The following is a 26,200-nucleotide window of genomic DNA, read 5'->3' as shown; positions in this document are numbered from 1 at the left end:
AGGATCCCCTTCTGGCAAGAAGCCTTTAGTTCCTGATAGCCTGTCATATGTATTTCAGACTTGGCCAGTCACCACCTTACAACTGTATAATCCAATTCTTTTCAATAAATGAGTAAGAGTTTATGTATACATCCTACTATTTCTAGTTCATGAGTAAAATACTTTTATCATTTTTAGGACTTTAGCAGGGCTTGAGCCCTGCTCTTGATATATTATTTGTGGCTTATATGTTTCTCTGTGTTGCTCCACTCCTCCTCACTGTCTCACTACTCACTTGAAATGGTCACTCTGCCCTAGTTTTGACCATTAGAAATCCTACTTTGCATCTACTTTCATAAAGCAGGAGTGACTCATTATTCTGTGAATATCTATATCTTTCTGTAGTATCACTTGGATGGCATAAAACTTGATGTGACTTTTATGTTGGTTATTGTGTTTCTGAATGATAATAGGCTCAAAAGAATATAAGCAGTGTCCTATAAAGCTCTGAAGTGTCAACAACATTCAGTAAAACTCAGAAACAGGACCTTATACGTGATAGCCATTTAATAAATGAATAAGTAACCAGGTGTTATTACATAAGTAAAAGCTAAAGCTCTGAAGTCAGATAGATCTCAGTTTTTCAATTGGTTCTGTTATAGTAGCTTTGTAGTAATTGGCAAATTATGTCATCTTTTAACATTCATTTCTTCATATATAATGTGGTGATAACATCATTATTCACTATGCTGGGTCATGGAAAATACTAAGAGGAGTAATACAAAAGCAAGCCAGTATAGTAAATACCTGGAATATATTAGAGAGCAATAAAATGTAACTATTGTGTTGTTATGTTAGAAATAATATTCTGCATTAATTTATTACATATATATATATTGATCATCTACTCTGAGGTAGGGACTTTAGAAATTCTTGAGAAATAAAATCATAAACTTGTGATTGCTAACATTTAACTAGTATTTTATTCATATATTGCACTAGGACTTTATTTAACTTCTTTATATCCTTTTTATAACTCTAGTGAGAGTTATTATTTATTATCATTCCTATTTATGGATGAATAACACAGATACAGAAAAGAAAAGTTAAGCAATCTGCCCAAAAACACACAGCTTAAAGTGTCAGAGTCAAGATATAAACCCAGGCAATCTGACTCTGCAGTCAGTATTGTTTCTGTAGCCCTAATCATTTTCTATGGACGTGAATTTAGCCTTCATATGGCATATATTCTAATAAGAAATATAAAACATCTTCAAAATAGCTCTACTGAAGGTCTACCTATGAAGTGTCACAAAGAAGGGAATGCAGAAAACAATATTCTCACCACACATAAGGTTATATTAAAATGAACAAAATCAACTTGCCATTCCATATTTTGCTGACCTGTCTGTGAGGATGTTTCTGTATTCTCTACTTAATTCAAGATATCTTACAAGCTGGGTGTCGGTTGCTCATGCCTGTAATCCTAGCTACTCAGGAGGCAGAGATCAGGAAGCTCGCGGTTCAAAGCCAGCCCCAGACAATTAATTCCATGAGACCCTATCTCGAAAATACCTAAAATAAAAATGGGCTGGTGGAGTGGCTCAAGGTATAGGCCCTGAGTTCAAGCCTCAGTACCAAAAAAAAAAAAAGAAAAGTTATCTTACAGATATGCACCTGTGAATTAGTATAAGCAACTGATCCATCTAAACAAACATACTCATTGCCACATCAATCTGCACAGTTAAAGTTAAAGGTACTTTTATTTATAATCTAACCCTTAGATACTTTATAATATAAATGGGTATGATTTATTTCAGTTACACAAACACAAATAAACTTTGGAGGCTTCATTTGACATGAACTTAAGATAATAGTGGAGGGCTGGTGATATAGCTCAGTGGTACAGCATTTGCCTGTCATGTGTAAGTCCTTTGGTTTGTTCCCAGAAAATCAAAATAATAATAGTAGTGGGAATAGCAGTAGTAGAAGGAGAAGGATTAACTCTTTTGAGAAAATTTTTTCTAAATAGATATCATATACGTAATTAATAGCCAATGTGGAGAAGAGCTGTAAATGATAGGTAATATGAACTTACCTTGGTTAAATAAACTTTTCATGGTAAATCATGACAACCAATCTTCATGTTAACTTTATAAGGAAGTTAAAAGGCATTGCAGTAATTTTAAGATTTTAAGAATTTTTTAAAATTTGTTTAATTTAATTAAAGGATATTAATTTTAATTAATTTTAAGAATATTAAGTTTACATATTTTAGAGCATTTTTCCTTTGCTGTGAAATCAGCAAGAAAAAATAGAGTTGGTCTATTTTACAAATCTCACTGCTGAACAACAGGTCTGGAAGAATTCTTCTAGACGGCTGTTATCTGCTCGTTCCTACTACTTCAAACATAGACCTGCACTGTAAGGCTACTATTAAACATCATTGATTTTCTGGTCCATAATGTTTTTGTTTTTCCAGAAATAAAGCTTACTAATCCATAAGCGATTTCAAATAAGAATTCTAAAAGTTTTACAGTTTTCTGTTCTCCTATGCTGTCTCCAAAGCTCAGGGGCTTAAATTGAACTCATTCAGACATTCAGGTTCCCAGTCTTTAATTCAACTTCTGTCACCTGTCACTTCCAAATTTTGACTGTGATTTCTCTGAAAACTACTGTAGGTTTGATGCTCAGTAACTACAGAACAGCACCGTTTTGTTGGAAGTCTGTTTTGTAAATTGTATTCATTTGTTAGAACAATTTTCCAACAGCAATTAAATCTTTGAAGACATGTGGTATGAATTAATGTTTCCACTTCTCTATTAAGATGCAACAATCTAAAGAGAGAAATAACAAAAATTCACTTTTTCTGTTTTTTAAGTTTAAATTTAATTTGTTTTTTTTCTTAAATGTCAATTAAATTTATTAAAATTTCAGCTCCTTCTTATTTCTAGGAGAGTTTTTATTTTCAGTCAGTGTACTGCAACACTAAAATGTTTTAAGGGAAGGTTTGCTAATTGTTTGATTTCCTACATGCAATGATATTGAAAATAATTCTAACGACAGTAAAACTCACTTCAGGAAAATATGTGCACAGAATACATGATTTAAAAGGAAATTTAAAAGGATATATTATAATAAAAACATTTATTTGGAGAGAAAAATAGCTTCCTATGTTGTACACTACTTATCTTATTTGCAAATTTTTTCAGGAATCAATTACCAGGAAATGTCAATGCATGAACAAAGTTTCTATGATCAAACATAATTGGTAATAATACTATAACAAAATAAAATGAAATAATACCATGTAAACTGTTACCTTTGCGTTATAGGGAATGTAATGTTTTGATAAAGCTTCGGGAGTGTGCATCCATGTTTTGTCTGCAACAAAGAAAATAGAGCATTAAAAGAAATTCCAAGTTCTCATGACATCACATTCATGAGTTAGCATATGATTCCACCTGCATGCATTAGCATATGATGTCATATACATCATTAGCATGTGTGGGCAGTCTGAGGTGGACAGGAACATTTCTAATTCTGAGATTCTTTTGCTACATTAAAAAATAATAAACACTCAGATATAAGAACAATGTAATTGGAGAAGGGATTATTTTCTTAGTATAAAAGTCCCTCACTTTTAAAAGTTTTCAAATAATACAAATCATGCAGAATTATTAAAGAATATATAACCATGAATTGCAGATAATTTTTATTTCCCAGAACAACAGAAAGTAATCTGGTCATCACTTATTGTGACTATTTTTAGCAATAATATTTAAATATTCCACATATTTCAATGTATTTTTCTTAAATTTTACATTAACCTAGCAACTGAATTTGTATGAAGTTGAAATGAAACAATATACTATGCTCATGAAGAAATCAATTTAAAATTAGACTAATCTCTATTCTAAATTTAGGAAAACGTGAAGGTTTTCTATCAGTAGTTTTGAATTTAAATAATCTTAAGTACAGTAACAGGAAATGTTAGATAAGTTTAATAAAATGTTAGAAATAAAAGTAATTCAAAAGGATAGATTTTGAAAATAACTTTATTGCATTTTACTTCTATTTATATTATTTATATTTTTATTAAAATGTTAACTTTATTTATATAGTCCATATAACTTCCCAAATATTTTTGGGAATGTATAAGGGAAGAAAAAAGTCAATGTTTACACTAAGCAAATTGACTATTTTTTTTTAAATGCATTTACTTTGGGATAAGATTTCTTAATCTTCAAATATACTTTTGTCTCCATTAGTGAAGCTTTGTGTGTACTTTATTCTTCACAGGATTTTGAAAATTAGAATCAATATTATAACCAGAGTAGACCTGAAATATGTTTGACCATGAAAAATAATAAACAAATACACATAAGAAGGAAATATTGAATTAGTTATAAGGTATTTTCAACATTCATTTCAGATTATTTTAATAGAGTGTTAACAGAAAGTATTGTAATATTATTTATGCTTTTCAACCTGGTGAATGTGAAGACAGAAAAAGACATATATTCCTGGCATGCTAATTATTTGAAGGATAATACACTACATTTATATTAAATGTGTTTGTGTAGAACAATGCAATGTTCACGAGAATTTCTTGGATAAAAACTGAAGGATCAACAGCATTGGGGCAATTTCTGTCTCCTAGAGAGAGCTGTACTCTGGTGAAATATTTTGAGAAGCAATGCACTCCAAGCTTCAAAATGTAATATTGACAATGACATTTAATGTCACATTTCTTTATTTCTTTTATGGATTTCCATCATAATAATGCTTTTTATGATTGCTACTGAGTGGTAATATCATTAATTCAAGAATAATTTGTGCTTCTATTTGGAATATAGTATTGCTTTTGAATATTAAAATAAGTAAACACACCAAAAAAATGAAAATACCAAACATTTGTCCTTAGGAAACCTAAAAAGATACACAATTTCCCTTTTTGTCTTTTCACTCAATTCTTCTCATGTCTCCTTTCCACAATATACAACACTTTTCAGGAGGATGTAAAGTCTGACTGAAGTCTGAATGTGGTGGTTCATACCCATCTTGAAGCAGAGAAATAATTATTTTCTCCTGTAACCTCATTTTTATTTGAAAACTGATGATATTGCCTCTGTTACAGACTCATATTGCAGTGACCTAGCATGAGGGTAGGTACATCTGGCTGTTTCTGGTGACAGACTAAAATAAACACAGTATTAAATTGCCAGTGGATAAACATCAGCTACTACAATAACAAAAATAATCTTCATCACACATCAAATGTGAGCAGAATAGTGGTGGTCTACAACACACAACTTCTCATTGGTATTAATGCTTAGAAAACCTGAAGGATTTCCACAATTAGTCCTTGCTGTCAATCAAATTTATACTTAAGTAAAAAAATAAAACTGTTGATAATAATTCACATAGATGTGGTTGGACCTTGAGAAGGAAATACAGATAACGTACCCTCAGAAGCAATTCTATAAACAGAACCAGTGTACAAATGGGAATAGTCATTCTAGAAGATGTCGCCTCCTTCAAATCATACTAAAATCACTAACTCAATATTGAGCACTCACATGAAAAGAAATGTCAACATTTCAAAATACTTGACAAATGTCAACCACTTTGACTAAATTAATTTGTCAATTAATTTAGGGTTTCAGAATGTATTTAAATTAAGAGCTCACCAAGAAAGATGTGGTAACTTCATTATTTTAATCACCAGCATTTCTCATAATGAAAGTGCCTTCTTTGAGTATATTAAATTTAAACTAAATGCTGCTGGATGAATTGATGCAGTTGAATAAAATTTTCACAGAAAAAAATTCTAAATACTGAACTTTAAGTGTTATGTACTATGATTGTATTTAGTATGTTAACTGATAAACTAAAGAAAATAAAACTACTTGAATTACTTAGCCACATTTATTTACATGTAATGTTTTATGCTTTTTCTTAAATGATTTATTTTAATGTAAGAAATAGAATAGGGTCCTTCAAAATTCAAAGAGCATGCTAACAGAGAATCTATAAATAATCATTACAATTTAATCTGTGATTATGATATTACAGTAGCTGTTAAGAAGCTTTCAAAATAGCTCAAAATGATGCAATTCCATTCTACTCAGTCTTTTTCACTATCTCTGACGCCATTAGAGCATTTGCAAAGGAAATCGGTAAGTATCTGGCTAATTCAATTAAAGAATTCCAAGACACTGCTTCAGAGAATTATGAGAAAAAGAAAGAAAACTATGCTTAAGTATAAGATGGTGATATTTTCTCCTTGGGCTTCAGAAGCATTCAGTAAGGTTGCATGTACATTGGACTGGTAGGAAATAAGAATTCAGCTTTGCCTGATGGGAGACAATTTTACTTTGTTAAGAGTGTTATACATGATATTCGTTACTGCAAATAACACCTGAATTATGTATTCCCTCTCAAGATATAATAGCTTCAGATATCAGTATATATGAATGCTCTGATAAAATCCAATTTTGCCATCTCAAAGTTCAATTCAACAGTGTTGGTTAATACCGGGAGCAAAAAGGCTCTAACATTTTTTCCTTTAACAAATGAGATTAGAACTGATAGGCAAATTTAAGGTAGAACTTTGGGTATTAAGTTCCAGCTTGGAGTTGGAGCAAAATATAAAGCAATAGTTTCCTGGTTAGGATATTTAATCATTAAACTTCAAAAAATATGAGCAGGTGATGAAAAATCAGACAGAAAGAAGTAAAGTGGGAAATAACAAGAGCTTCTGCTTCTTAATCGTCCAAATCACTCCAATTTTCCCTGGGGTTCTATTCCCTCTGTGCACAAATAAGACAAACATGTAATCACTGGTCACTCATATTACTACTTAATCCTTAAAATCTGTCAACGAACAGCTATTGTAATTCTCCTTCAAATAAATAATAAATTAGAAATGTGTAGCTTCAAGTTTAAAAATTTGGGAAAAAAATATATATACAGATATATGCTATATATATTTATTTAGATAACTCAGAAAGTCTAGAAATTTAAGTGGTGAATTGTGATGCAAAGTTTCTGTTGCTTTATTAAAATGCTTCAGTATATCATAGAGTAATTTCTAGATGTTGTCACTACCAAAAACAATAAAATGAAACAGAGGCAAGCTATAGACTGCAAACAATGTCATTTTGCTTTTCTTTTTTCAGAAAGATAAGTAAAACAATACATTTCTATCTTCATAGGCTTGAAAAGTGTCTTAATGCTCACATTACCTGAATTCCTACTAAATACATTAGTCTGGTATACCATGTCCAAATGTTTGAACCCTCTCACTTCAGTGACAAAATTAACAATTTGAGTAATTCCATTTAGTTTTACATGACTCTGTTAGTATGTTTTTCCTACAATAAGTCAATGACCTCATAATTTATACCTGTTTGTCCTTTATTAAGTGAAGTTCCACTGCTAAACAGTGGCCCATAACAGTGGCCCATAACACATAGTCATTATACCGCAAGATTCTCAGCTATGCATCCTGTTCACTGCTTGAAAGTGCTGAAGGTATCACACCTTTTCTCCTCTGGGCGTGTTCAATGTGTCAGTTAACCCTTACATCTTTTAAAGAGAGAATATGCTATGTCTGACTATATGGGTAGAAGAGTCTCTTGTTCTGGACTGTTCATTATAAACAACAGCCTTTGATGATCACACTATTGGCTTTATCACCAGGCCACCTTTTGCCCATACAGTCTTTATGGTTCAGCTTCCAAATAACAAAAATATATGAATGATAATAAAATAATTAGATTTTATGGACCTTTGGTAAGTTACAATACATAATTATGTTTAAAGTATGAAGTATGACCTAGTTGGTCATCTCACACACACACATATATGTCTGTAATCCTATTTTACCAATAATCTCTTCTGCTTTCCATAATCTATAAATTTGATTAGCATTATATAAGTAGTTTCCCCCGATCATTGATAGCATGTTAAACAGGAGAGAATACTATGTCCACCACTACAGGACTCCTTCCAGAATGAGAAGATGCACTATTTTAACTTCACTGAAAGATACATTATTTAACTTCATAGAAGAAACTAAGATATATTTCTTTCCTACACATAGTCAATGCTATGTTTTCCCACCCCTTAAAAATAACATGTAGCTGTTTCTTTTATTACTTTACTGATTATTATAATAAGCTAAATTTATATTTCTTTTAAATTCCTATCTGAATATGTTAACAACAAACTCATTTTGCTATCAAATCACCTATCACTAATCTTTCAATATAATTCAATAATATATGAAGTGTGCAAACACACACAAATAATCGTAAATGAATTCATATTCCTGATGTGAGCATAAAGAAATCAGTAATATATGGCTAACTGAGGTAAAGTTAGGAGTAGGTATCAGTTCAATTTATTATGTTGTGGGAATTAAGTATATTAACTCCATTCTTTGATTAAGGTAATAACCAAAGAAGAATAATTAGCAATATTTGCAGATGTGAATTGCTCTAACCTAACATCATTCCATGTGATTTGTTTATAGGAAAAACTGATTTGTTAGCATCTCTGCTTTATTTCCCCAGTCCTCTTACCTTTCTTCCTGCTAAAAGCACGGTTCATGATGAAGATCCACCAAGTAAATGATCACTTCAATCACACTTTATATCCTATAAACAAGGAAAATATTAAAACATAAACGGACTGCTGATCAACCTCTTTATGTTAATGCACTTTAATTACAGAGCGTTTTAAGATTAAATATTTTCTGATACTATATTATAATCTATATTTGGATTTCATGAAACAATTGTATTGCTGAAACAGGCAACAGCAACTTGGTAAGTAAATTTCCTTGAATTGACCTTATATAGCCTATCACTTCTACTTTACCTTCTATTAGGACTAGTACTCCTGGCATATTTCAAGGTAAATTAAGACTTTTTCAGAATTAAAAACATTATGCTGTTCTCTCAATAACTTGCATTTTTTCATTACCAGGATCAATCCAACCACAATAAATATCTAATAATCTGCTTCTATGATAGTCCAGAGACCTGCCTAAATAGAGATCAAAGGAAACTCATCTGTTTAAGAATCCAGTTCTGTGCACTTCCATCTTCAGATGACACACACTGCCCACTGTAGCCCAGAGTTTCAGTTTATAGAAGGACAAGAACTATGCATGATTCTGGAAGTGCCTTACCCAATCCCACTCCTATTCTCAGAGACTTAACAATCACTTCCTGCTCAGACCTTTTATGATATTTCATCAAGTCCTTTATTTCTGAAGGTCAGTCAGCATAGGAAACCAGGATTCTCAGGTCACTCTCATCACTCAGACTCAAAGCCTAATACACAGTATTCTGTAACCACATCTCTCATCTCTCCCATCATCAAAAAACATTCCTGTGTCTTCTGCCCTTAATGGTAAATCATTATCAAAATGTACTCAACATTTTTTTTCTGAAGATTCTCTTCATTCTGTTGCTATGAATGAAACCTAGTAGTTACCTGAGCAGCTAGTTGCCCTGAAGTCCTCTAAAAGTTGGCGGGCTTTCCCTTACATGAGTTCTTCCACTCTATTAAGAAATGATGTGGCTTCTTATTTTTGTACCTCTCTTCTCCTTCAAAACCCCAAATATCACTGAATATTGTGATGGGACTGTATATTTATAAGGAAGTACAATATATTCTGATCACCCCAAAAGTCATTTTTCACCCAACCTATTGACATAGTTATTTACTGATGATATCCTAGAGAAATAAGGGAAAATAGAAACAAGCAGAAAAAGAACAAAATGTGCTCAATGCAAAAGTCAACTTACATCCCTAAAATTAAATAATAGGATGACATCTAAATTAAGAATACCATAAACTCTATGGAGGTATATAAACAGAAAGAAAAAATTAGCAAAATTATATAAACTTCACTTGGAGGGCTGCAACTCTAAAACACCAGAGCCAGACACTGGTGGCTCCATAATCCTACCTACTTGAGAGGCTGAAATAGGAGGATCCTGGTTCAAGGCCAGCCCAGTCAATTTGTTCATGAGCCCCGCATCTCCAAAAGCGGGAAGTCATAACTTCAAACCCTCACCAAAAAAATAAATAAATAAAAATAAAAATCAGAAAAACTCACTTGCCCAGAATATGCACAGATATGAATGCCAATAAGTATCAGGTAAACCTTTTCTATAAAATAAATAAGCAATTTCATTGTCCAAATATCATCAATTAGCACATGTATTTGAGCCAATGCCACTCTACAGTTCTTTGTAAAGCACATCTTGCTATAAAATAGGAAATAAGAAGCTATGACCTGCTTAGACACTGCTCCATTATGTAGAAAATGATGCCTGTCACCAGACTGCCATGGAATATACTATGTATTTATTTAATGTACTGATGATACACATTTAAGGTACTTTTTATTTATTCATTCATTCATTTATTCATTTATTCATTTATTCATATGTGCATAGATTGTTTGGGCCATTTCTCCCCCTTGCTCTCCCCTTCGTCTCCCCCCCAACCACCCTCGGTTCCAGGCAGAACCTGTTCTGCCCTCTTCTCCAATTTTGTTGAAGAGTAGACATAAGCAAGAATAAGAAAGACAAAGCATTTTTGCTAGTTGAGATAAGGATAGCTATACAGAGAGATTCTTAGCATTGCTTCCATGCACAAGCGTACTACAACCCGAATTGATTCATCTCTACCTGACCTCTTCACTACTTCCTGGTCACCTTCCCATAGTGACCTTTGTTATTTTAAAGTTACTATATTAGCTCATCTATAGTGAGCACATCAAACACTTTCAAGTTTGGGGTTTCCTACCTTTCCTTATTCATTTAAGGCACTTTTATAGTTGAGGTAACAGAACATATATAGCTATAAATTTAATATCTTAGTTAAGAAATATAAGTTCCATATGCAATTATAAAAATATGAGATATATAGAGTTCTATATTTAGAAATATAAGTTCTATGTAACCTGACTTTATTTCAACTTACAGTGTAACAAAATACTTATAATCCTCCTTTTGATGAAACTTTCATAAATATTGCTTCAGTGACTACATTTAAATGGATACATTATCTTCCAATAAATAGATAATTTTTACTTTGAAAATTTAGCTAAATATGTAGGAATAATAATTTATATAAAGTTTTCTTTTGTTAATTTTCCTTAAGAGCATCCTTAAGCAAAATATGCTAGGTTTAAATTAGCATTATTTTATGTTTTCTATTTTTAAAATTTATTTTAAAGGGGTTGCAACAATGTACATGACTATCAGTTGTGTACAAGAATTCTCATTTCATTTCCTGCTCTCTGAATAGTATGTGCGCATCTGTGTTTTGCATGTATGTTCTATATTTTCTATAGTCATTTTAAAACATAAAACTCTTTAGGATTAATAGCATTATGTAATATGATAGGTGAATTTACAGTGATTTTTCATGGTGTTTTTTAAATATCCATTGTCATTTAACAAATAATCCAATCCTTCTCGTTAATTTATGTTGCCACCTTTTTGTATATTAAATAGAGATCTAGTTATATTTAGAAACCTATGGGCAAGATGGAGTGACAGAGTTAGATTTATCTTAACACTAAAACACCTTTAAAACATGAATCAATGACTCTTATGTAAAGGCCTAAATCAAATTTCTCGATGGAACTAGCGACAAAGGAGACATTTCAGGAGTAATGAATAGTTGAATTGAAGACACAAACATAGAAACTATTCAAATTTTGACAAAGAGAGCAAAAAACTAATAGGAAATAAGGGAAGAAGTGATGGAGGGAGGGAAAAAGGAAAGACGGGTGGAAAAGATAGATCACTAAATTGTGGGAAAACTTCACATGGTCAAATAGTTCCCGAAGGAGAGGAGAGAGAGGAAGAGGGTAGAAAACATAAAGGCTGAGAATTTTCAAAACTTGATGAAAAAATATAAACCCATGAATCTGAGAAGCTCAACAAACCCCAAATATAATAAAAAAAATTATACCTGCTACACCCTGATTAAACTACGGACATCCAGTGAGAGCCAATGTTAAAAGCAGCCGGGCGTCAGGGGACTGAGAGTAGACATTAAGCCCAGGGATGAAAGAGGAGGATAGCAGAAGTTTGCGCATGTGAAACATACAGACTAGAAAACAAAAGGAAGAAACAAGTAATTTGTTCATAATTGGAGAAGAGTAAGGGTGATTTTAAGGTCCATTTTAATTTCCTTTATAAAACATCGTCATACATTTTTTGCTTTTATCTTCCTTAAGAATCCAGAGGCAAGATCCTATACTCGATATCTGCAGTAGGTTGAAATACTATTAAGTGAGCTTATAAATACATTTGGTATCTACAGTGTTTGGGTATGTTCAAATTCATAATTTATAATTTATTGCAATATTACCATCTCGTTACATTGTATCTGTCATGCGGTAGATGCCATAAATATTTTAATCTCAAATTTTAATTCAAACTCAGTAATCACATTGAAAAAAGGGTCCATTTGATATTAATTTAATTTAACTTATAAATTTAAACTTTTATAAGCCTAATATTTTAATTAGTTTGGAGTCAACAAATATTTTTTTGGCTACTTGCAGGAATTCAAGTCTGAAAACTGGTTGACCAAAAAATAATCCACTGATATATGTAAATAAGCTAGTTCAGAAGTTTTAGACTGGACTTTTCATGAAATGGAGTTTTCTGCTTTGCAACCTGATACTCAAGGTCTAATTAAAAAATTAAATCATATTCTTATGATTAAGGAAACTAAATATAGTATGAATATTAAAATCTATAAAAATGTTTCTGGATTTCACTTTTACCCTTATGAATGCATTTAGCATCAAATTAGCCTAGAAATCTTTCAAGATATTAAAATGAAAAAGAAGCCTGAAAATAGATTAAAACATAGTTCACATTAATATGTCACAAGTCATTTTAAATCCTGGTCAGAGATGATACTAAAATAATTTAAGTCTAACTGTAAGATTTAGTTCTACATAGGAAGGAAAACTCAGTGAAGTACAAGACAATTATTTCTTTTGTGAATGCATAGAAGACACCATTTTGCTCTCAAGTCTTTGGCATGTTTTTGAATATACAATTCAGTGAGGTAGTTATTAAAGGATGTCAGACACTTTTAGATCCTGACTTAACTCCTCTAGAATTCTAACTGTTGGAACTTCATTGCTTGCGATGGCTAACGAAGCCTCCAAAGTCCTACTAGGATAACTGTTTGGCTTTGACACTCTTCTTGATTTAATTAGTGTCTGTTTTAAGGTACGATGCTTAAATCTCCCAATTATAAGACATCTTACAATATTCTTCATTGATTTTGTGACTGTAAATTGTAAAAGACTTTGAGCTTAACGATCAATACTGACTGTAGCCAAGGAATCCAACCGGTACACAAACTGAGAAGTTTCACAGCACCAAGAGAGGAAACCATTTGATATGAGGTGAGGAGAATACAGATTTAGTTTCCTGAGGAATAGCAACAGTGATACTTTCTGAAACTCCCCAGTTACAAATATATGTTTACTGTTACTTTATTTTTCTCAATATAGACCTAAACACTTATAAAAATTATTTGTTCTTTTCATGAGTATATTTTAAGACTATATTATGTAGAAAGCATTATACCAAATATGGGAAAGTTAGTGTAATATGATCGCTACTTTTAAAACAAATCATATTAGGAGCTATGAGAGAATTGTATAAGGTTCTTTGGTCAGGGACATGCCCTCTGAAAGAGGGTAAAACATGCAATGACTGTTTCCTTCTAAGAGGAAGTTTCAGAGAGGTTATGAATTGTAACTACCTAGATGGTCAAAGGCTAATGGTGTGAAGATGAAAGAATGTTTCAAGCAGAAAGCAAAAGGTGTTGGGTACAGAGCACTTGTCACAGTGGTTTGAGAACCATCAACTAACTGTTCTGCCCTGAAGCTCTTGTAGCTTATGTAGCAACTCCCTAGAACTGGGGGCAGGAGAAAATTTGACACTTGATAATATGGCAAACTCTTCACAATGGTGTATGTGTGACAAAAATCTTAATGTACAATGTCCAGAAATACTAGGTTTTAAAACAAAATAAACAGAGCACAAATTTGAATCAATATTCAAAAAGAGGGAAAAAAAGTCTTTAAAGAATCAAAAAGGAAAAATGGGAATATAGAATCCATCCTTTCTGAGATTTAAAATTATGAAATTAAGTCACTTTATTCTGCTGATAACAATTTCTGTTGTAAGAGGGTTTTGATGAGGTATATCAAGTCTTTTTCAGGGCTAAAGGTGTAGCTCAAGTGGTAGAGTACCTGACCAGCAAGTGCAAAGCCCTGAGTTCAAACTCCAGCATGGCAAAAAAAAAAAAGTCATTTCCACAACAGGAAATGCTCTTATTGTACAATAAGTAACTGGTCAATAATTTTGGCAGTGTTGAAATATCATAAAATCCTGTGTGGGACTTGGAAATGTAGATACTTCTTGTTTCCTTCTATCAGCCTGTAGGTGGTGCCATGACTCAGCACCTCAGGATGAGGCTGTTTTTACACCCTCTGCCTCATAGACCAAGAGTGAAAGTTTTACAGATGTACCGGCATTCTCAAGCTGCCAGAGCAATCTCTTTCCCATCAGCGCAAAGACTGTCCCAGCGTCCGACTTGAGTGTCTATATTATTCTGAGTTAAACTTTGGCAGACTTCTGGCAATCTGTTTCAATAACTAGATGTTGAGATGTTTTCCATTTGAACTCCTTCTAATGGTAATTTAGCTATTTTTTTGCTTGGGTTTTCATCATTATCTTGTATCCTTAACCAAAGTCAACTACTTTCCTCTAAAAAGGGATATAAGTATGCTACATAATACACTTAAATACTAACAAAACCATTTAATGGGTTGTAAAACTCCATGTGCTGAAATAAAATGTACTTGGATAGCTTATATGCAGATATAAAGTGTAACATAGGTTTAGTGACCTTTTGAACCACAGACTAGAAAGTTCATTGTAGAAATTCTAATGAACATTTTATCTGTTTTTTTAATTAATCACAATGATGTTATCGTATCAGTATTCTCTTTCTCTCTCTCTCTCTCTCTCTCTCTCTCTCTCTCTCTCTCTCTCTCTCTCTCCACATTTTGATTGTACATAGCAGCACTGTATCATTTTAAACCTGAAGCTTTGGTCATTTCACCAAACACATGCATATACATAGCCTAACTGTGAGCAATAACTTGTAGGATTCAATTAGAGAAGTAACCTTATCTTTGGCAAAACTTCTTGAATTTCTTTGAAAGACTAAAATAAAAAGATTATATGGTGTGATTGTACAACTAATGCTACTAGAGTCTAAGACAACACTTTATGGATTTTAAGACTAAAATATATAAAATATATTGTTTTAGGATCCCTGAGCACGTACAACAGTAAAATATTTTTATTTCAATTTCAAATTTTCCACCTTTAGAGTATTTCACTCAAAAGAAACATCTCACTTAACCTTCTTGTATACATTAGTAATTGGTAGAGTAAGCACTGGGTTTTACTATTTACATTAAATTTTAAAACTCAATACCTATGTGTCCAGACTTACTATCTTGATCATTTTAAGAGTTTTGTTTTAAGAGTGTTTTATTTAAAAGAAACACATGCTTTCCGCTCTAGATATTACTATATTTGCCTACATACAGTAATTACTTTCTGCTTCTGCCACTACAATCATGCTGGTTCTATTTTTAATTTCAGTGGGACTACAGTAATCTTAAATTTGCTAGCCTCCTTCCTTTAGCTTTCTACTATTTTTATTCTACAGCTGGCAAAACATTTCCCCTCAGATTTCTCTTTGTGTTCATCACCTTGAAAATATTGAACTGTATCCTAGCAATGTGATTCCATACAAAAGCAAAACTTAAAGAAATTCTCCTATTCCTTATTTTTGCAGAAACAGTTTACTGCAAGGAATCTTTCTTTATGTGACTTAGATGAGATTTGGGTGCTCCTTTTTTGTACTTACAGCAGAGCCAAATGTAGACCTCCAAATTCCCACTCTTTACCTTCTAAATGATTAGTTGAACTACTTGTGCCCAGAGATCAATCTGGAAAAAAAACTTGCTATCTTAACTTGACCAAACATTAATATTCTCTTTTTCACCCAGACCCCTGGCCATTAAGCCATTTTCAGTCACATCAGCCTCTCCTAATCCAACAGGCTGTCCTCATTCTTTGCTCTACTGTTTCCAATTAACTCACTCACCTATCCTCCACATCCAATTCTTTCTAGGCTTTTTACCCCTATTTATAAAAAGAAACACCCATTTCTACTAACCTTTCTGACATTTGCTGAACATATGGTTGACATGTTCTTTGTATTGCAGTTGCCTCTCTCCCCCTATCCTTATAATTCTTTCAAACACAGTCTTTCCTTACCTAAAACCAGATTTGTTTTTTACTGGACAATCCTTTTGAGCATTTTCAGAAAAATTTCTGGCAGCTAATTCCAACCTAATTTGCAAATTTTCTTTTCAAAATATTCACTCAAATGAAGCCAGTCCTCTTATTCTCTTGCAGTAATGAGTGCTTTCATTTCACCATCTTTGTCACTCCCTAAAATAAATTACAAAAGGATGCCCTAAAAGATAAATTAACCTGAAAGCTAATAGTTTTATTGTCTTTGCCTCTCAGAATATTGTAAATATCGACAGTAAGTATTTACTGAATTAAAATCAAATGAAGTTTTCTAAAACAATATGTATTTTATTGATAAACAAATGTGTAACTGAATTTCCAAGACTTGCTGAAAATATGTAACATTTTTAATTTAATTTTAAACGATCAACTTATTTTGGAGGTCTTCAAAGAATAAGGAAATTCCTTAAGGGCATTCAGTAAAATAGGTAACAAAATGAGATTCTTGCCTTTTTAAAAATATTCCACAGGATTATGATAAAATATACAAATGAAGATGGTGCACATTTTCATCACAGGAAATATTATAAGACAACTCAAAAATGGTAATAGCAATGATAGTTATGATTTAAGAAATTTTCTGTTGTAAAAATCTGTTTAAACAATATGTTGAAAAAAATACAGAAATGAACAATTTGATGATGCTATCCATATTTTTCAGACAAGTTTCATTGAAGTTTAATAAATATCAGCATTGTCTCAATGCAAAAATGAAGGAAAATTGACTCTAGTAAGGAAATAGGATTACATATTTCATTTAGGTTTCACTTTTCATTGAAATAAAATGCTATGAATAGAAGGGAATAATGACAGTATCTAATTGAAGTTATCACTAGTGAGACATTTCTTTTACAAAATCCTTGTCAGAGTCTCTGATAAATTTATAGAGGGACTGCCAGGTCCCCTTTGGAAGAGTGATTCATTTGATTGACATAATTATGTATTTATTAATTGATATCTTCAAAAATATTTCTTTAGTATCTAATATGTCAATATACCTAAAGAAAAAAGAGAAAATAAATGAGAACAGAATAAGTTATTAATAAGTGAAACAAATGGACAATAATACATAAAGTGGTAATAATTGAAAAAAATTTTTTTAAAGTAAATGGACTAAAGGGAAATGTGGGCACATTTTATATTTGAATGACTAAGTTCAAAGATTACATGAATGAATTCTCCCAGGTGACTATCAAAAAAAGTGAAAGGGTTTCAATTTTAATTTCTATATATTCACAGCAAAAAAAATCAGTATAAACATGTTTTGTATCTCTTTGTTTTATTTCTCTATACTCTATCACGTGGCAAATACTTTTTTAGATTTTTAGTTCTGGGTTTTTGTCAACTTAAATATTAACACTGATGACTATAAAATAGTTACAGTGTGTGGGGGAAGTACTTGAGGGAAGAGAGGGTGAATGAAAGAGATTCAGGTGAAGGAATATGGTAGATGGAACTCATATACTCATATGAAACAGAACAAAAAAACCTCTTGCAGGGAGGGGGGTTAAGGGATAGAGACAGTGGGGGTGATATAACCAAAGTACAATATGTCTATTTAGAATTGTTATAATTAATCTCCCCTATACAATGAATATATCCTAATAAAAATTTTAAAAAGTGAAAAGATATATCAAAGAAATATAGATGATAGAAATAAAACTATCAAATTATTGACATTGGGAATATTATAAGAGAAAAATATTAAGAGTAGGATATAGCGGAAAAATTATGTGGAGAATTTTCTCAGAATTAAAACAAAAACTACTAAATTTGAAATTAGAACTTTTGGACCTAGACACATTACAGTAAAATTAAGACTATTAAGTACAAAATGAAAATATACATCCAGACACAAAGAGGAGATTGCTTAAATAAGAAGAATCAAAATAACAATAAATATCAGAACTGAAAGAGTATGCTAAAAAAACAATTAATATTTTTCAAGGCACTTTCAAAGAAAAAATATCTTTGAACTGTAAGTGTTTAATGGAGCAATTATAATATAATGCGAAGGAGTAAGAACCACATTACAAGACATACAACACTGCAGAATATTTGCTACTAAAAATTCCATACCATGAATACTCTTGAGAATATTAGAATAAGAAACAAATCTCTTGCAACAGACAGAAAAGTATTATCAAATTAACAATTTATTAGTGTAAGTTATACCAAAGTATTTTTGCCTTCAGAACAACATAATCCATGAAGTCTTGAGTTCAAACCCCATACCACCAAAAAAAAAAAGAACAACATAATCAAAAGTAAGTCTAAAAATGAAAAAATAAAAATAGAAACAGTGATGACTGGTAAATGCATGTACAGCTAAATAGAGAAATGTAGAGATGAAGCTATGTAGGCTGCACATGTACAGACCCAGAAGTAAAAATCTAAAAAAGTGTTTGCCATGTGATAGAGTACAGAGGAAAAAACCACAGAGATGTAAGACATGTTTAATACTGATTTTTTGCTGGGAACACATAGATATTAAATTTAAGGAATTAATGTGAGAATTATAAGCATGAAAGTATATGTTAAAGCCAATCTTCATAAGAACAAAACTACAATAGATATCCTTTCAATCAGACAAAAATACTAATAGATAGCAAGAAATGATAAAACACACAGAAAATTAAAACAGCTAATTGAAAATTATGGAATGAGGTAGCAAAATATAAAAGTCTACTAAGTTTGTGTTATAACTTATTGATTGAATTAAATGGCAAAGAACCTCAGAATACTTAGAAATGTAATATTTTAAATATATTGTCCACGACAGACTCTCAGAAAATTAATTACTAGCAATTTAAAGTAAAAGGATGGAAAAGAATATATCAGGAAAATGTAGAGAATTCATGTCCTCTCTCCTAGTTTTGGTAGCATCAGGGCATCCCTTGGCATTCTCTCAGTGTCTTCACATCACCCTTTTTCTGTATATGTCTCTCTCTCTTCAGATGACATCCTCCTTTTAACAACACCAGACATGCTGGTTTGCGCTCTGCCCTACTCCTGTATGACTTCATCTTAACTTTGCATGCGCAATGACACAATTTCCAAATAGGGTCACATTCTTAAGTACCAGTGGTTAGAATTTCAATTTCAAGTTCACTTCAATATGAATTAAGGGAGGGAGAACAAGTTTGATCTATGATAATTATTAAATCTAATGTGTGTCTAAAATAATCCTAGTAATAGGAGGTTAAAACCAGAAGCTCAATTTATTCAACAAAAGAAAATTTGTAATATTTAATATACTAAGAGGATGATGAATAAGGGACGTAATTAACATTTGAAATTTTCAAAATTCAAAACTTTGAACAGTATATTAAAAAAAACTATTTTAACAAACTAGGAATGGACAGTAACCTCCTTCACTTGGTAATCTTCTACAAACAGCTCATGCAATGAAGAATTTTATAATACTCTTTATTTAAAACTTGGAGCAATTAATCTTTGTACAATAGTGCCAAAGTTACTTACTCTTGCTAAAAGTAAAATAAATGGTGTGATGATTAGAAGAGAGAATATAAACTAGTATTAATCATGACTGATTTTATCCCTCTTCAAAAGGTTGCAGAAAACTTATTAAAGTTCTTCTTAAAGGTTCAGCAAGGTTGCCAGATGCAAAATCAACTTTTAAAAATGAATAACATTGCATTACTCTATACCCTTAATAACTAATATGAAAAGTAAGTCTTATTTGTAGAAGTATACAACTCTAAAGTATTTTAATTAATAAGAGAACAAAATTCATAAAATGCCAGGCATGGTGGTGCATGCTTGTAGTCCCATTCATTTGGGAGGGTGTGATAGTAGCATCATTTGAGCCCATGAGTTCAAGACCAGTGTAGCCAATATCTGCCAAAAAAGGAAAGGAGGAAGGAAGGAAGCAGAGGGATGAAAGAAAGAAATGAGGAGGAAAGAAGGAAGGAGGGAGAGAGGAAGAAAGAGAGAGGGAGGAGAGAGAGAGGGAAGAAGGAAAAGAAAGAAAAACAAAAAGATCATGTTATGAAGAAAAAGTTGAGTTCATATGAAAACAAAGATTTGGGCAATTAGAAATAGTACTTATTCTGAGATAACTATCATAATGCTGTAATAATGTCATTACTCCTCAAACAATTTATGTATTCATTACACAAAATCAAATTTTTCAGTTGGATTTAATAACAAGAAAATGTATTGCTTATAAAACTCAGAGTAATTTGCTGTAAATGTTCTCTACAATTTATTTATTCTTCCATAGACGTCTACACATAAAATTCCTTCCATATAATTATTATAGTAAATTTACTGTCAACTTCTAATACAATTTAGAAATAATTAAACAGCCCTTTCAAAAGGGAAATTAAAGACAGACTACTAAGTGACATTAAGACATTCATAGCCTGGAGGACTGGTTCAAGTGGTAAAACATCTGCTCAAATTCAAGGCCCTGAGTTCAAGCCCCAGTACCACAAAAAAGACATACATGCTGCAAAGTTATTATAATAAAACCAGCATAACACAGGCATGAGATCCAAAAGATGATTTAGAATAAAGACAGGATCACACCCTTGCAAGGTGCTCTCTTAATATACAAATTTGTAACATCAACAAATCAATGTGGAAAGGACATTATAATTTAATTTGGCTCCTGTGATATGGGAAAGTAATAGAATACTTGTTATTAATACCAAATGAAGTTGATCTCCAAAGACTAAAATCTTTATAAGAAAAGTAAACTCAAAATATAATTTTAAAAATGTAGAAGAATATAACTTGGGGCTAGAGAAAGAAGAATTTCTCGGAAAAAATATGCAAAAATAAACAACATAAATTTGTTTATATAAGAATAAAAGGTTTATTTTCAAAAACAGATCACCATAGAAAAGTTAATAGATAAATGACATATTTAAGAAAAAAACCATTTGCCTATTTAAATCTGAGACAGAAATAGTATCTAAAATATGCAAAGAATATCCTTCAAATCAATAAGAAAAAAGTTAACACCAAAAGGAAATAGACATAGGACAAAAAAATCTCAATTTACAGATTGGGGAACCCCAAGTTCTGGTAAATAGAGGACCAGATGTTCAAATTTGTTGGTAATCAACAAAATGCAAATTTAATCTACATTACTCTATGAAATACATTACTCTAGCAACATTAGAAAATTGCTTTGTACCTATTATTGGTGATGAAGCAAGATCATAACAATGGTTCTCATATAGGGATGAGTCATCATTTTTAAAGAGAATCATTTGCAACTTAAATCATTTGGGATAGAATAAAAAGAATTTATTATCAAGGATTCACTCAATTCATGTAAGACAGAATGTGGGTTCTTGTCTTTTACATTTAAAAAAAAAGGGAACCTTATCACAGTGTTTTATGTGGAGACAAGGAGTCACAGGCAATCTAGTTGTCCATTGCCAGCAGAGGGGACAGAAGCAACGTGGCAGATGTGTATCATGGAATACTTTTTAGAAAAGCCAGTTTAAAATGATGATTGAATGTACACATGACAATATTAATGAATCTTAGGAAATATGTTGACTTCATCAAATAAGGTAAATTATTTGTAATCAAACCCAAATTAAATACTACTACTATATGAAATAATACCAATTTTAAAAGAACGAATACACATAAAAGCGCTATGTTGACCATCTGACTCTGGTAAACATGGGGAAACAGGAAAATGCACAGAAGATTATACATGCTAACACAGGGGGAAAAAAAGACAGTAACTTTGAACAGACCTAACTAATAATGTAGAGTCCAATGACTTGAGACTCGAAAACCATACTTTTTTCAATATGACTGAGGCCTCTAGACTGGGACAACTTTATTAAGTTTCTTGTAATACTTCCCAGAAGTTTTTTCAAACAAGTTTTACTCTTGTCAAGTTAAATCTGAGAGTACTTTGCTTCCTACTTTACTAAGATAATTGATTTCAGCCTTTTCATATTACCTCACTGTTTGTTCAGTCTCTACTAGTCAACTGGAAAATGCTAATTGTGCCCTTGAAGACTGAAATCCAAATACCCAGTCATTAATCCAAACACCTAGGCTACATGTTCTCTTCACCTTTTCTCTTATTTTCAGGGAATAGGGACAGCTTCTTCTTCCAGATACCTTTGCTTTTTTATTGTTGTTGTTTTTCTAGTATAATCCAAGCTCTTTCCAACTCCTGAGAACTGGTATCATCACTATCCTCACTCCGTCTCTGGAAACATTAGAATTACAGATTTCCATTTTTACTTGTGCCACAAATTTCTTGGCATTTTGATTGCATATCCCACTGTGTCATGTCCTCAGACCATTTGCAGCCTTATTCGATTTAACTTTCAAAGTCAGAGCAAATTGGTCTAAATTGATAGATGGTTACTGAGGATAAAAGAAAGAGAACTCAAGGACACTGCTACTTTTTTCTCTTTAAGTGAATAAATTGTACTGTCTGTCATTATTAAGAATGGGATACTTGGGGAAAGCAAAGTTTAAAAGGCAAATATGGCAGCTCTGAGATACCAATTAAATATCATAGCAGAGATGCTTAGTGGATGGTCGATGTAGGAGTTGTGGTCTGCTATACAGGGTAGGAATTGAGATATAACTGGAAAACTAACCAGCTTACAGGTGGTGGGATCAGTTAAAAGGTAGAAATAAATAGATAATTAAGCCAAAGCATTATTATACATTGGGCAGAATAAGATGAGTAAGCTAGTACTAGATAAGAAACAGTCACTAAGGTCAAATGAGAACCAAGAAAGTGTCCTTATCTAGTATCAAAATGAAGAATGAGCTTATTAAAAGAAAAGATGATCTAGTGATTTTGAGAGTTCTACAAAGAGGACAAAAGAAAAATGGTTATTAGTTTCACAACATGGAAGTTATGAGTGACTCTGGTATTATAATTTCAGGGCACCAGAGGTTAAAATAACCTGACTAGTGTTGGTTCATGAGAGAACAAAAAATGAGGCAACAGAAAATGGGACTAGAAAAACTCAAGAAATTTTGCTGTAGAAGGAAGCGGAGAAATAAGGCAAGAGACAAGAGACACAGTGTGACTTGGGCTCAAGGAATAGACATTTTATTAGGAATCATTGCATATGTATGCATGATGAAGGAAAACAAATTAGCAGGAGAAAATGGATCATACAGAAATAAGAGAAGATAATTAGAGGAACACATTCCTTGAACAGGCATGAGCAGATATGGTCAAATCCCTAAGTGAGTGAGTCTCCTTAGGCCAATGGAAGAGCAATTCACTCCTCATAAGAGAAGGGAGCGCTAGCTCATAGGAATATACACAAATACTTAATAGTTCGGTAATTTGGTGATGGACTGTGGAATTTCTCTTTTAGTAGCAGGTATTTTCTTATTTAAATAAGAAATAGCACTGAGTGTTGATGACAAAGAGATATAAGGATTAGAGAAAAGAAAAGGAGGGACAGAGATGGGGCTGAAGATGCCTTCAATAGAAGAATGAATTGAAGAGGCAAAGCCACTTAGAGACAATTTTAATGACCTGGTGAGAACTGTAATCCAAATGTAAAATAAGACCAATAAACAAAATATTATGTGTTGGTGTGTGTGCATATCTGTATTTGTTCTGATCACATTGCCAGCTTTATAGCAGAAGACTCCATAGTCATCAACAGGGGTTGGGATTTCTCTAGGTAAATAAGACAGAAAAAAAGAAACAAGGATGTCATGGTGAGTTACATTCTATACATTGAAACAAAATTTGCTTTTGAAACTCGTCCAACCTTGGAAACAACATCCTACTGTTTTAGGAATATTTTCCAATTACCATAATAGAAAAACTTGTCCGTACATTAATGAGCATAAAGACAAATATACATATCTGTTATGCTCACGTTTTGTCTGTCATATTAACATACTTACGCCTAAAATTTTATTGAAGTTTCTCAGGACAGCAAGGATAAGAAAGAAGACACATTTTAGTGTCCCTGTGCTAGAGGTGGATTTCAACACAAAGTAATGTAGAACTACTGATTCTTTGCATACATTGGTATCACAGTTTTAAGTTTTGCCCAACCCTGTCTTTTTTTTACCCAGCCAGTCCTCTTCCCAATTTGAGTTAGACTCCTTTGATCCTGATTTACAATTGGAGTGAGCAAGTCTGGGCTGGGGAGCCAAGGATGCAATGCCATCTGCAGCTATAGAGTGGAAAGAAAATTGGAGAACACAAGTGTGTTTCCCTGGTGGGGGGGTTGGTACCAGTGGGAGAGGGGAGGAGGTAGGCAAAAGGTAGAGGAGAGTGAATATATTGCAAATACTGTGTACACATGTATGCAAACAGAAAAATGATATCTGTTGAAACTACTCCAGGAGAATGATAGAGAGGGTGAATTCAAGTGTGATATATTTGATATATTGTAAGAACTTTTGTAAATGCCACAATGTACCCAGCACAACAAAAAATAAATAAATAAAAATCTGGAAAAAAAGAAAAAAGAAAGGCCAAGGGCCCAGAGGCACTCGCACCTCTAATTGGCAAAGTTCATGTCTCTAACCTCGAATGTCTTGTTTCACTGGGAACTTTCAAGCCCTGCTTACCTCTTCTCATGTCTCTGGCCTCTATTCACTTAAAAGAGTGATTTCCCTCCCCCCACTCCCTTTGGACTATACACCAGTAGTTAGCAGACTAAATAGGATAATTCTTTTCTTTTGAGCAAGTGATTGAGAGAGAAAAACAAAGCAATAATCTAAACCACATATGAGTCCTTCTAGCTATATCTTAGGGTATTTAATAATTATTATATTTTACTCAGTAAAAAACAAAAGAAACCCCCAAAGTTTCTTCTGTATACTGTGAAATTTGTGCTGACTATTTAAACCTCTGCTTAACTCTGACTTTGTTTTCAAAGTCTTAAGGGATAATGGCTTTTGAGACATATCTACCAACCTATGTGAATGCTATATTTAGTAACAGAGCATGTACACATAAACATTTTAATGAAAGTCAAAAGGTGCAAAAAGATTTAGAATAATAAATATTTTAGGTTAAAATAATTTTATATAACAATAATACTGTTAAAAATTATAAACACATTTCTAAATTTATCAATATTCTTGAATCCCCCACTTAATCAGTGTTTTGTATATGGGTATTCACACAAAAACTTAAAATAATTGTCGATATTTTGGAATTGGCTAAATTTAACACACTAACAGGTATTTGCTATAAATAAATGGAAGACATTTAATATATCTTGAAAAGCAGAGGAAGGAAACTTTGGATACTTATGGTCATTCAAAGTGAAAATTTTATAGATAATCCTCCACAAAAATTTGTTATTTCTGTTATTCACCACCTAATGCTTTAAACAGTAATATTTTCTAAAATTTGCTTACTACTTTTAAAATATAACATCATAATATTAATATATTATAAAATTCTACTAAGAGAGTAACATATTACATTGGACTGGTAACTCTCAAGTTGAGGGTGGCATGTGTCACAATATCCTAGTGGGGGCAGGGCGAGGGACCTAGCATTTTTTTTTTTGAAGAATGCATGGACAGTATTCTGATTAAGTTCATCATCAGAAATACAGACACTATCTCTTCCTCACCACCATGTGAAATTTCAGTGAGAACTGCGGGAGATAAATGTGAGGTGACATACCTGAATGGTAGGAATTTAAAAAGTTCTTAAATATGTGGGGAAAACCTCAGTCTCTTTTTGATCCTTGGTGTCTAAGAAAGAGACTTGAGCCATGTGATCAGATCTATCTCTT

The 26,200-nt window shown here is 32.2% G+C and overlaps 1 protein-coding gene across 9 annotated transcripts in view; it reads right to left on the bottom strand.

Annotated features, from left to right (window-relative positions):
- The window catches only part of Gulp1 (GULP PTB domain containing engulfment adaptor 1), a 250,732-nt gene that overhangs the window by 84,643 nt on the left and 139,889 nt on the right, over positions 1–26,200 (bottom strand). For 8 of the 9 annotated variants that reach the window (XM_074071251.1, XM_074071258.1, XM_074071250.1 and 5 more), the window contains 2 exons: positions 8,571–8,645; positions 3,302–3,363 (listed from right to left, as the gene is read on the bottom strand). In XM_074071251.1, coding sequence (XP_073927352.1) covers positions 3,302–3,363; positions 8,571–8,598 — 90 coding nt within the window. In that variant the 5' untranslated portion in view covers positions 8,599–8,645. Of the gene's footprint in view, positions 1–3,301; positions 3,364–8,570; positions 8,646–11,988; positions 12,129–26,200 lie in introns of those variants that run through there. The other variant, XM_074071256.1, reaches the window with a different exon arrangement.

Source organism: Castor canadensis, chromosome 4 (assembly GCF_047511655.1).
Source record: "Castor canadensis chromosome 4, mCasCan1.hap1v2, whole genome shotgun sequence".
NCBI lineage: Eukaryota > Metazoa > Chordata > Mammalia > Rodentia > Castoridae > Castor > Castor canadensis.
The sequence above is the reverse complement of the archived record's forward strand: the minus strand, read 5'-3'. Positions and strand labels throughout refer to the sequence as shown.